Source organism: Cercospora kikuchii, assembly GCF_019650295.1.
Source record: "Cercospora kikuchii DNA, contig_00002, whole genome shotgun sequence".
In the NCBI taxonomy this organism is placed as follows: domain Eukaryota; kingdom Fungi; phylum Ascomycota; class Dothideomycetes; order Mycosphaerellales; family Mycosphaerellaceae; genus Cercospora; species Cercospora kikuchii.
Window position 1 is genome coordinate 2966445 of NW_025408583.1, and position 12166 is coordinate 2978610.

At 54.7% G+C, this 12166-nt stretch overlaps 5 protein-coding genes across 5 annotated transcripts; 3 read left to right on the plus strand and 2 right to left on the minus strand.

Moving 5' to 3' along the window:
- Positions 1–903: 903 nt before the first annotated feature.
- CKM354_000340000 (uncharacterized protein) lies at positions 904–2818 on the plus strand (the record flags this gene model as incomplete). The annotated part of the gene is made up of 2 exons (XM_044798597.1): positions 904–1002; positions 1061–2818. The coding sequence occupies 2 exons, from the start codon at positions 904–906 to the stop codon at positions 2816–2818; spliced, it is 1857 nt and encodes a 618-aa protein (XP_044654532.1).
- A 95-nt stretch (positions 2819–2913) lies between these two features.
- CKM354_000340100 (uncharacterized protein) lies at positions 2914–4595 on the minus strand (the record flags this gene model as incomplete). The annotated part of the gene is made up of 3 exons (XM_044798598.1): positions 2914–4175; positions 4228–4404; positions 4457–4595. 3 exons carry the CDS (start codon positions 4593–4595, stop codon positions 2914–2916), a joined length of 1578 nt encoding a protein of 525 aa, XP_044654533.1.
- Positions 4596–6351: 1756 nt separating this feature from the next.
- Positions 6352–7053, plus strand: CKM354_000340200 (uncharacterized protein; the record flags this gene model as incomplete). The annotated part of the gene is made up of 4 exons (XM_044798599.1): positions 6352–6521; positions 6580–6732; positions 6785–6924; positions 6980–7053. The coding sequence occupies 4 exons, from the start codon at positions 6352–6354 to the stop codon at positions 7051–7053; spliced, it is 537 nt and encodes a 178-aa protein (XP_044654534.1).
- Positions 7054–7892: 839 nt separating this feature from the next.
- Positions 7893–10175, plus strand: CKM354_000340300 (uncharacterized protein; the record flags this gene model as incomplete). Its single annotated transcript, XM_044798600.1, has 1 exon — positions 7893–10175. One exon carries the CDS (start codon positions 7893–7895, stop codon positions 10173–10175), a length of 2283 nt encoding a protein of 760 aa, XP_044654535.1.
- Positions 10176–10688: 513 nt separating this feature from the next.
- On the minus strand, positions 10689–12162 carry CKM354_000340400 (uncharacterized protein; the record flags this gene model as incomplete). The annotated part of the gene is made up of 2 exons (XM_044798601.1): positions 10689–10834; positions 10896–12162. 2 exons carry the CDS (start codon positions 12160–12162, stop codon positions 10689–10691), a joined length of 1413 nt encoding a protein of 470 aa, XP_044654536.1.
- Between the last annotated feature and the right edge of the window lie 4 nt (positions 12163–12166).

Below are 12166 nucleotides of genomic sequence, written 5' to 3' on the forward strand. Positions count from 1 at the left end.
AGCGCAATGCTAACTTTGCTGCAAGACGGACGCACTAAACATAGCAGACTAGGACGGTCCTGAGCGCAGACGCAGAAGCAAACTATGTAAGGGGGGTTTTGAAATAAATTCCATTGGCCAATCTTGAAAGCGAGGTGGTGTAGAGCTTTCGTTGTCCAATGGTCGTCCACCCTGCCTGATGTATTGATTCTTGAAGGATTCAGAGTACTCCGACTCGCACCCAGATGCGAGTTCGCAAACCTCCGCTCACTAGGCGGTCCGTTCCAGAACTATGCAGGAACGTGCGAGGCAGAGTGGTTCGGCAATCCAGATCCCCTTGAAGGTGTTGTCGCAGCATTCCAAGCTGTTTCGGGGCCGGGCGGCAGTCCAGATGCACGTTCCAGTGCTGCTGTGCTCAGGCAACGCATGAAGCTGCATGGCCCGTGACCAAGTCAGCGCAACCTCCGCACTGTTGAGCCGAGTGCCCTAGCACGGGTGAAGCCACGCATAGGCACGGCAATTGGCTGGGGTGGGATCGGCATCGCCAACGTGACTCAATTGGGAAAATGCAGTGCTTGAGATGAGATGTTTTTGCCTGCGAGGTTCTGTTCATCGACACTCTACTTGTTTTCTGCAGAGGCAAGTGCGTGTGGGCCAATTCCCTGATGTCGTCTAGACTTTGCTCCTGGTGGGTGCCGAGACTTTACGCCATCCACGTGGTGCGCCACAAGCGGAATAGACGTGACTAGCGCGAGCCGCATCTTCGCACTCCCATCCGTCAGCAACGCGCCATCTCTGCTTGATGGTGCGTTTGACGTGTGGTCGCGTGAAGGCGGTGAAGTCTGCAGGCCGTGCCATGGGCATCGCCTTCTCCACGACAGACAGAGGTGGTGGGCAGACGGCCTTCTGGGCCCGCGCCTCTTCATGGCCACCCCAATGACCGAGGCCGATGTCGACTCCTTGACTCGGGACATCAGTGCTCGCATTGTCGAGGAGTTGCCTTCGGTCATCAAGCGACTATTGGTGCGTATGTCGTCTATCATGCATTGAGCAAGGAGCTTGCAACTGATGTGCGGACCAGACAGAGCAGGATCTGTCGAGCGGGCCACTGCAGTTCCAATGCAGCCTTCTAAGTGGCCACTCCGGCGCATCTCGTCGACAACACACAGTGCGCGTCGCATCTGTCGATATCACGGATGTCGCCACGCCGACAGCTAGCACACCGTCTGGCTTCCAGAGCCCCATTGTGGCGACTGATACTCACACGCATTCTCCAGGATTGTGCGACAACACCACTAATGGAAGGACTTTCAGACCGAGAACTGCAGACCTATCACCATCAGGCGACGAAAGAGAGCCGAAACGACGCGCTACGGGCGGCTTGCGAGTGGGAAGATCTGGTTCCACCGGCGCTGATGCATCCGAAAGTCAAGGTGCTGTGGCACGAAGGCTCGATAGCGATGCCAGAGTCTTCCCTCAGCGGAAGAAACGACTCCCTGAAAATCCGATTCTACAGCCCTCGAGCCTGGACAAATTCATTTTTGGCGTCTGGGAATCTCTATACTCTGCCGTGAAGCTTGACCCAGAAGAAATTGTCGAGCAGTTCCACGCCATTGAGCCCGGTCAGCCGCGTATGCTGCTTCGCAACGACGAAGAAAGCGAATTGGCTACCCGGAACGACACTGTCGTGCAGAGCATGTTTGGACGAATGAATGTTCTTGCACGGAAAATCAGCCAGACCAGCAGGACGTGCCGATCGCTGGAGGTCATCGTCCAGGCCCAGTGGGTACAGGCCTTCGATGACCGCGTTGCCGAGCTCGCAACCACCATGGCAAAGGAGAAGGCGAAGAAGATTGCAATTTCAGAGGCATGTATCGACTTTGGCTGGACTGAGAAGGAATTACGAAACAAGGTTGCAATTTGGCGCGGCTACCATGACATTAAAAATGCTGGTGGCTGGGCTGCACTGGTATTCGCGGGCATGGGCTTATACCGCTTTTGCAAGTACAGGGTGTCGTTCACAGAAGACACATTCCAGACATTACGATCACTGCGCCATCGTTTCGAAGTATCTGCGGACTGTCTCCATCCACGCTGGCGCAGCTTACTGGCAATTGTTGGCGCGCCAGTCGAGCGCAGATACGAAGGGCATCCTCACGACTGGGTGGTTTGCGGTCCTGGGGATGAAGCGATTCCACTGCCAATCACATATCGCCAGTGGGATCCGAACTTCACGTACACGCACCTGGATGAATCTGTGATTGACGAGGACGCATGGGGATTGTACGATCCACGTACTGTCTCACCACTCACCGAGCCATCGGCCTACCAATGCCAAATATGCAACGAAAGACAGTCCGACGACCCACGAGATAACAACTGCACATGTTTTCCGAACCTTTATGGCAGCGCTAAGGCAAAATACATGCCTGTGCAGGTGTACCGAACGCCGAATGGCAAAAACAATGGCCTATTAGCATGTTGTCCATTCGAGCGAGGCGCCGCGATTGGCGAATTCGTTGGCCAGATTACATCTGGAGTCGCAGGCAAAGATGTGATGATAGGACAGACCGATCGTGCCACGTATCAGATCTGGCAAGGAGAGCAAGGGAACTATACTCGATTCGTCAATCACAGTTGCGCTCCGAACAGCCAGTTCGAACGCTTTGTCTGGATGGGAACTCAGAGGATCGTTCTCGTGAGCAAAGGGGTTGATGCTGGCGCGGAGATCACTGTCGATTACTCGGACACGTATTGGAAAGACCTCAACAAGCGATGTCTTTGCGAAAGTATGAATTGCCGCTATCGAGCGCGTACTGCACAAGTGACTAATGCATGACGGGGAACGACATGCATAGCAGAACAAAAGCTGCATTAAAAGCGGCCTTGTCTAGATGGAAAGATCTACATCAGCTATATATAATACACATCTCGCTATGCACTCTGCGCTATTGAGCGCGGCTTGAACTTGGTATCAAAGTCTTGCGTAACGAACCATGCGTTCTTAGTCTTCCATTCACGACCTGGCGTAGCCAACTCCATCTCAAAATTGCGCAAAAAAGTCGGCACGAGCTTGTAAATCTCCAGTAACGAAATATTCTTCCCAATACATGTTCGGGCCCCAGCTCCGAACTGGAACATTGTCGCTTTCATTTCGCGGAGTTGATCTGGTTTCGCTTCCAGCCAGCGTTCGGGCCGGAAAGTGTCCACATCGTGGCCGAAGACCTCTGGTCTTCTGTGTAGTACCCAAGCATTGCAACCAACGATTGTGCCACCTGGAATACGCTCGCCGAGAATTTCGATGCCTTGTGGTGGGACGACTCGCTCTAGTATGAGCCCTGGCGCTGGATGAAGCCGAAACGACTCTTGGATCACAGCATCTAGATATGGCAGCTTTTGTGCCTCTGCCCAACTGACTTTCCCGTAGTCGCGTTCGGCAATAGTCCCGTTCCGTGCGGCTTCGTCGAGCTCCTCCATCAATTTCCTGTGGGCATGATGATTTTTCATGAGGTGGTAGAAAACACTGCTCAGGCTGATGGAAGTTGTTTCCGATCCGGCGAAGATCATGCTCGTGCACGATGACAGGACTTGTCGGTCCGTCATGAACTGGGGATGGTCGTGCTGAGCTTGAGTAAATTTCATGAGAAGATCGACAGCTTTGCCAGAGCGCTCATCTAATGAGCCATGCTGCTTAATCTTCTCCATTTCTGACGCACGATCCGCTGACTGTTCGAGGGCGAATTTTGTCACTGCGAATATTTTCTTGTCGATTCCCCATTTCTGGAGCTGGAGCTTGATCGGGTTCTTCTGGTAGATGAGATCGAGGAATGGCATTTGCCCCACCGGAGCAGCATAGGCCAGGAAGGCGCCGACGAAGCCGACAATGCCTTCGACGTCCTCATTTCGCTCGACGAATCCAAGACGCTTGCTCCATGTCAATTCGCCAATCACGTCGAATGCGAAGAATTGCAGCCATCTTGAGAACTTGCAACTCTCGCCGGTTTCAGCGTAGCGTTGGCGAGTCTGCTCGATGAAGGCGTTCATGGTACTGTCGACAAGTGGCTCGTAACCAACGAGGGAAGACATGGCGAAGGCATTGTTGACGCATCTTCGGTATTTGGCGTGGAAATCTTCGTCTTTTGTCGAGAAGAGTGATTGTAAGCGTTCACCCTTCGCCACAGCTTGTTGTACAGGGTCTGGTAAAACATGTAAGCGTGGGTCAGTGGCGGAGTTTCATTGCATGCTTACAGAAATCCGACTTAGTCATGCCCTTGTTGAGTCCGTAGATGGTCTTGATGGCGCGTGGATCCGCGAAGGAGAGTACGTTCGGTCCAAGACGCACAATGTCTCCATGCTTTCGATGCAGCTCGATGTGTGTCCACTCAGCGCGCTCGCCGCGGACATCGACATATCGCCACCAGTCCGCTGGGGAGGAGTTAGCTTGCTTCCAGGATAACCAGGAAACTAATGCACATACTGTACGCCGCCAGTCGTGGGCCGGGATACTTGTTCAAGCCATTGTTGAATTTGTTTCTGACGAAGTAGAGGACAACGCTCAAGACGAGTACAGACGGCCAGTGAGCCAGCAGAAAGCGAATCACATCGGATGCGAACATGTTGAATGTGCGAGAACAACAGAGTTGCTGACACCGCTGACACGGGCTCCCACGCTCTCATATACCTACACACGGACCAGGAGGGTGCCAGTCTTGCCAGGCGCCATATGGAGCAGCATTGCATATGAACGGCAGATGTCGACGACGCTAGGTATTTGCTAAGCCATATCGCCAGGCCCTCGTGCCCAGCGAGTCGGGTCCAACGCGGCCTTGTTCACGCCGTCTTTCGTCAGACTACGATTGTAATCGGGGTGGTGTTCCCTGTTCCGGAACTCATGGCGCCGTTTGAAAGCGAGAGTGAACTGCCGATAGAGTTGGTGCTTTCAATCAGCGTCGGCAGTTGTGTTCAGGCATCCGGGGTCGTGGGGGATATGCGATTGGTGCCTGAATTACTGCCTGATCGAAACGGCTGTCTACTTCACCCGTGCATCAGAGATTCTCTTGAACGTGCTGCATCTCCGATGCGTGCTCTGCGTGCCGTCCGGCCTCACGATCCCAGCTGCTTTCGTGACCGCTCTCGCCGCTGAGCGCCATCGAGGTCCAGCAGAGGGCGCTGCTCGCCAAAGCTGATGAGGTCGTGCGACTTCGCGACCGACTCAGCGATGGCTGCACGATCGCTTGTACAGCAGTACGTCCCAAACGAAGCTGTCCTGCGCGTCGTCTATACTGGCTCAAATCAGCCGCTGGCAGTGCCGTCGACACATCGGTGTGTGACTGCGGCACGATTCCTGCTGCAAGGAGGGCCGGCACATTGCACGAAAGAATATGTCGACCACCCCCCAGCACGGCAACGAGCGCCACTTCTCGAGCTGTTGCTGATGGTGATGGGAGCTGCTATGGCTGCATTTCCGACTTTCAATTGCCCTGGCTTGCTGACAGAGACAGCCCCTCCCTTCCTCGGGCTCTTCCGCAGTACCCACTCGCCAACTGGTCCAGGTCGCTATTGGGCATGTCTCAACGACTCTGCTACGGTCAGTGCTGGGAGACGAAAGTGGACAAGTGGACTCTCACGAATTCAGGTGACATCAAGTTGGGACCATCGCGCTGCGAAAGGGACTGCGCGAAAAAAGCTGCCCGCAATCAGTCCCGACTCGGCACCTCCGAGCAGTTGCACACCGACATAGTGAGGAATTCGGACTTACCTCCTTGACGTGGTCGCTGTCAAAACAACCCCGGTCTGCCTCTCCTGCGCAGACTATTTCATGCAGTATTACTATGACGCGTGCGCTCTGCAAATGACCAAGGACCAAAGAATTTCACCCTGCAGCCGGTTGTGTCACAGACGGCTTCCACTCTTCCCTCAAAGACGTCACCGACAAGGCAGGATTGCATTATCGGTGCTGGTGGTGGTGCTGGTTGTTTACAGGGCCGACGCCGTTCTCCACACAGCCAGCCAGCCATGCACCCATTGCATCTCGTCACGAGCTCGCTAAGTCACGGCCAACCGCGCGGATCAGGATTTCCGAGTCCCTCTTTGGTCTTTTCAGTTGAGCAAGCGTTATTGATTTGCGCATCGTCGATCCCAAACTGCTCCGAGCAAGGATCCCGTCTTCACGGCTGGACCGAGTCCCGCGATCTAGACATGGCGTTGCAGCTCGAAAGTGGATGGATTGTGGAAGCCGCATGCTTGGGTAGCTGATGTAGTCCAGGCACTCCGCTCTTCATGACGATTTAGCAAGGTGGTGCGAGGTCGTGCCGGACTGCACTTGCTTTATATCGGATTCAGACGAAGCTTCATACTGACCCAGGTACAAACATGGTTCCCGCTCCCGTATCTGCTTTGGCGCAAAGCGAGTCGAAAACAAGATTCTTCCAACGGCTGCACTTGTGTGAAGATGATCGAGCCCACAAGGAGCTCTATAGTCTAATGAAGAGGGAAGCTGTGGCGGGTAGGAAACGGCTCATCGAAAAGGAGAGCGCAGGGTCGTGCGTCAGCACCGTTGCTCACTACTGCCTCTCTGCTGAGCTACTAACGTCACGGTAGACCCATCAACGAGACGGCAACGCACGCTGAGATCTTACGTATTTACAAGCTCGCAAGCCCAGAGACCCGGACCATTTACGACCTCGGAAAAGATACAGATGGACCAGAGGAAGAGAATTGGGTGATCCGGTGGCTACTGTGGCATTGCTTTCGGCGGGTGCTGTCCCTTATGCGGAACTGACAATATGCTGATGCCTCTTGATAGATACCGGGACCAACGCAACAATCGCATTCGAGGCGGCAACACAACTCCTGGCAACCAGGCGAATGACGATGATGAATCGAGCGGCGCATTCAGCAGTGCACAGTCAGTGACTCCAGACCAGGAGCAGGATAGCAATGGCTGTAAGATACCCAACCCACGATGGCACAGTGCTTCTGTACTGATGCCATCCGCCAGCTGAGAATGCATCTGCGCGCCGGAGCGAGTACTGGGACCCGGTGCGCAACCAATGGGTGTCACGGTCCCCGTAGCTGTGCCTATCGAACTGGATGGAAGGCTCGGATGGCGGCGATCACCGATCAGGAGGCACATGCCCCAGTCTACACGCCTGGACCACTGTCATATTCAGCGTGACGAACACGCGCGGTTGGGTAAACACATCCATTCCTGTCCGCGCGACAGCTGCTGAAGGGCATTGCACAGATTGGGGCATTGCGAAGGGGCTATGCGCAGCTAGGAGACACTGCAGCGAGGCTGCAAGCAGAATGATGCCAGTATTATGATATCTGTTGCTAATGGAGTAATTGCAACGCAGTGGCGGTGACGGCTCTTCGGTCGGCTCGGCCTTGGTGATGGCTGCGGTAGCAATGTGACAGCTGCTGCTCTGCGCACGTCCCTGGCGCCAGTGGACATGGCTAGCTTCTGATGTGCATAGGCGATGCTTCCCACGTGTGCTTGTGCCTCTCTCGAACTCCCCCCGGAATGCAGGCGTCGCATTCGCAGCGGATTCCTGGCTCACGAGCCCAGGCTGCAGCACGACGGCCGGGGGCGTTTGTCACCGCAACGCACAATTCTGCTGTGCGGTGCCGCGTAGCTGCAGCCGCAAGTGGCTGTTTCTTCTTCTGTCGCCAGGGTTCAGCAGCGTGCATGTGCGGGTGCGTGGGAGAAAACGCCGAGCTGAATGACGTGGGCCCGCTTCGACCTCACTTCTCCCTCAGCTGCCTGCCTGCCTGCCTGCACGTCCGACATCGTCCACGCGCCCTCACGCACACCCCTCCACCACGCGCCCCCCGCCCGCGCCCGGACCGACGACTGGATGTCTCGATAGCGAGGCTGCTGTCTGTCTGTCCCCACCGCAGCAGCGCTCGAGATGCCCGGCCGACCAGAAAAGCTGCGGCCGAAGCACCAGTCGCTGATTCTCAGATGCTACCCGCGTCTGGACACGAAACCCAACGGCTCGGAGCTGGCCTATCTCCTCTACTATGTCAGCAGTCGCCAGAACAAGATCCACAAAGTCGGCGACTACCTAGAATCGCGCACGCAATACGATGTCGCCCACAGCCAGAGCGCACGCGTCCAGATCACGCTGCAGATCTTGACGGCCATCCTCGAGCACAATGCCATTAATCGCGGCTCCGGATTCGCTCTCATCTCACCCTCAGTCCTGCGTATTCTCCGCCAAGTGCTGAACAATTCGACCGACATTGGCTTGATAGAGGCGACTCTCGCTACTTGGGACGCCCTGTGTCAGCACCAGGACGCCGCGAGCCTTGCCGCAGACCACGAATACCGCGACCTATACACCCAAGTGGTCCACCTCTATGGATCTCTTGCCAAGAACAACACCAAGAAGATGGGCAGCTCCACGCAGCCTGTCGCCAATCACGATGCTCTGCGGCTGCGCAAGGCCGGTGTTGCCGCCATCATGAGCATCTTCGCCCCAGCAGAACAGCTCGAGCGGGACTGGAACCGCGAATTCGACTACTCATTTGCTGCCGTGCTCACCAATTTACGCAACGCGGGGAAGCACGATTACATCGACTCCTTGCAAGGCCTCTACCGTGAAGCTGAAGAGAAGGAGGGCAGAGACAGCAAGACACTGAATCGGAGGCAGAGTATAACACACTCGAGGACACTGTCGGGATACCAGGAAGAGCAGGCACCAGATCCACGCACTGCCGAAGGTACAGCGCAAGATGCCGATCGAATCGAAGAAGAAGAGGTGGGCTTACTCGCCACTGATTGTGTCAAAGCTATTTTCAATACGCAGAATCGCGGCCAAACGCGAGAAGCTACCTTCTCCTTCATGCGCTTTATTGCCGGAGAGCAGGGTCGTAGCATCAACGACTGGGCCAGTCAGTTGTTCAGGCTCATTACGTCTTGGACACCCGTGCAAGATCGCTTCGTGATCCTGTTCACTGCTGTGGAGACGCTCAGGCGGCTGCCAGTGGACGGTGCGGACTTCCGACTGCACGAAACCTACGCAAAAATGATTCACGGCGTCGTTAACTCAGATCTCAACCTAATCGGCCTTTCAGTCATGGACGTGTTGGTTGGGTTGATGACCACGACAATCCGAGCAGTGTCATATTGCGCCCGCCCAGGAAACAATCTCCTGACCCGCGAGACTACATCTGCCAGCAACGAACAGAATGCGGCCATGTCGACGGTGGAGACACTAAAGCAGAGCATCGCATGTCTTGCCGGACACATCTACTACTCGGACCAGGTCACGGACATGATTGCGGCTATTCTTGTGCGAGTGAAAGCCTATCCTTCTGCTGCGGACTTCAAGAGTAACATCTTTGGAGAAAGCAGATCGCGATCGAACACACGTGCTACTGAAAACACAACGCCCAGACATCGTCTTGGAACCTCTCGTGGGACGAAGACCTCTGCCAACGCTGCATCACCGGCTCGCCCAAGTACAGCTGCAGCTAGTACAACACCCGCGACCAAAGACTCGGCTCACGATGACAGGTCAGACGCGGACAGAGAGACCAGTGAGCGAAGCAATAGCCTGCGAAGCGGCTATTTCACCACCGATGAAGCCCGAAAGTGCGCTTTTGACATCATTCGGAGCATCATTGAAACCGCTCAAATGGGGAAAAAGCAAACACATACCAACGTGTTGATCAAGCGAAACCGCGTCAATGTCGGAGTCTGGGATGGCACGCAATGGCTGGCGCGAATCGGATCTGAGGATGTACGTAACGCGTACAAGGATGCCGTTGCCACGTGGGCTCAGCTTGAATCCGAGGAGAAAGATGCGAGCTATCTCGATTTCGAGGCCGAGGACTGCTTTGGCAAGTTTGTGGAGAAAGAAAAGGCCGCATCTCTGCGTGGCAGCATTGGCCAAAGCCAGCAGAGTCATCCGCAATTGCTCATGCTCCCTAATAATCTTGGTGGTGAGCGGAGATTGAGCTCTGGCAATATCAGCAGCAATGTGGGAGCTTTCGACGGCAATGGCTCTATAAAGCCGAGGGTGCGCGCAAAAGACTTGGAAGAGATTATGGAGGGTAAGCGCCAGGTTGAGTTGGCGGTGGAAGTCAATCAGGGGGAGGAGGTCGATTTGCAACAATTGCTTGCTGGGATACAGGTTGATGAGACGAAGAAGGCGAGAGTACCGCTCATGGCTGCTCCACCTTATTAGACTCGTCTCACCTCGTCACTAGTGGTCGATAGTCGACGGACGGGCAGATTTTTGGCTAGGACTGAGCATGCATGGTGAGATATAGACGATGATACCCGGATAATAACATCCCACCCATAGAGCGCCACTGGCAAGAGCATTACGAAGAATCCACGGCGGCAGACATAGTCATGAGGTTCTAATCCTTACCGACAGGGAAAGTGACAGCAATACTGATGAAAAGCGTTCTTGGCGAAATGATCCGTTTATATCTTGGTATTTGTACAATTCAGTGATACCTTAGAATACATATTTGCAACCCCCAACAGCTGATCCGGCACTCCCTGAGTCTCGACTCAGCTCTGAAGTCCCATTGTATATACACAAGACCAGCTTGGTACTGTCATGTCGTCCGTATCTGTTTCATCTTTGCCATGGCAAAGTCAACTGTCTCGATATCTGCCGTATTGGGGACCAAGTGTTCCCCATGAGCTTCTTGTCCGCCCACATAAATTAGCTAGCAAGGCCAGCTGATTACATGACCACACAATTCTCTTCATCGCGCTTCTGATCTTTACGGGTAAGCTTGCCACTGCTTGGAGGAGGGAACGATTTGTCCTTCTTGCCTCCACCTCTCTTCAATTCTTCTAAACGCTCGATCGCTTTGGGGAACTTGTAGGCTGTAATCCACGTTAGAAACGATTCTGATTAGCAGATCTTGTCGAAACTCGAGTCACTCACATGCTGCTCTGGAATACCATTTCTTTGCCTCCTCCATGCTCTGCGGACATCCAATGCCGTTCTCGGTGAAGTAGCCCATGGCGAACATCGCCTTGGCGAGAGGAGGTTCAGAACTAGCAGCTTTTCGTGCCCACAGGTAAGCTTCTGTGTCACTGTTCTCCAAGATCCCCGGCGCTCCTGTCAGATACCATCCGGAAAGTGCAAGCTCGGCTTGATGTTCGCCTTGCGCTGCAGCTTTGGTGTAGTATGCAATGCTCATCCTGTTATCGATCGTGCATCCTAGATGCCCGTACTCGTACGCTTGGCCAAGGCGGAATTGACTGTTCTTGTACCCTAGAGTCGCGGCCTTCTGGAAGAGCTCACGAGCATACGAATCATCAGCAACGAGCTTGTTGCGAATCTCTGGGTTTGTGTTATCACTTTCGTAGAGCTGTGCTAGTTCATGTAGCGCGTGAGGGTTGTCAGCGTCTGCCTTTTCAGCAGCACGCTTCAGCCAGATGACAGCCTCGACAATGTTGCGTTGCTGACCCAGCAGTCCTTTGAGCAGAACTGCGCCCAATTTGTACATACCCGGTCCGTCGCCAAGTGTCGCAGCACGACGATACCATTGCACAGCTTTGGCGTAATCACGGCTTGTGCCTCCCCCTTCTTCGGGGCCAATTTCGCAGCACACCGCTGTTCGATAGGCCGCCTCAGGATGATTCCCCTTCGCTGCTGCCTGGTATAACTTGAAAGCCTCTTTGGCATCGAACTCGAGCCCCAGCGCCCCAGAGCCGTAGCAATCTGCCAAGTAGAATTGGGCGTCTGCATAGCCCCCTTGAACCAGTTTCTTGAGGCGCTTGTCGGCTTCCAGCACGTATCTCTCGCGATTTTTGGCGGTGGTTCTCGGGTCTGCACGGCCTCCTTCGGCCGCGAGTACCGTTGACGCCTCGACCAACTTCTTCACCAGGATCAGAGCTTTCTTCGCGTTATCCGGACTGGCATCCACTGAAGAGCGAAGATGCTCCAGCTCTCCGATCGTTACCGGTTGCGCAAAATGGTCCTTAGAGGCCTGTCGCTCGTGAGGCGGGGCGCCCTTTATTGGTGGCGCTGATTGAGTACCACCATAGTTTCGGACAGGAGGTGGTTTTGCTGCCTGCCCAGGGCCACCATTTTCCATGAGTCCTGGACGCACCGGTACTGGGTGGTGAGGTAGTGCATCTGGATTATTAGAGGAAGGGTTTTGATCAGGGGCAGAACGCTGCTGAGTTAGGGGTGGCGCGGCCATGCTA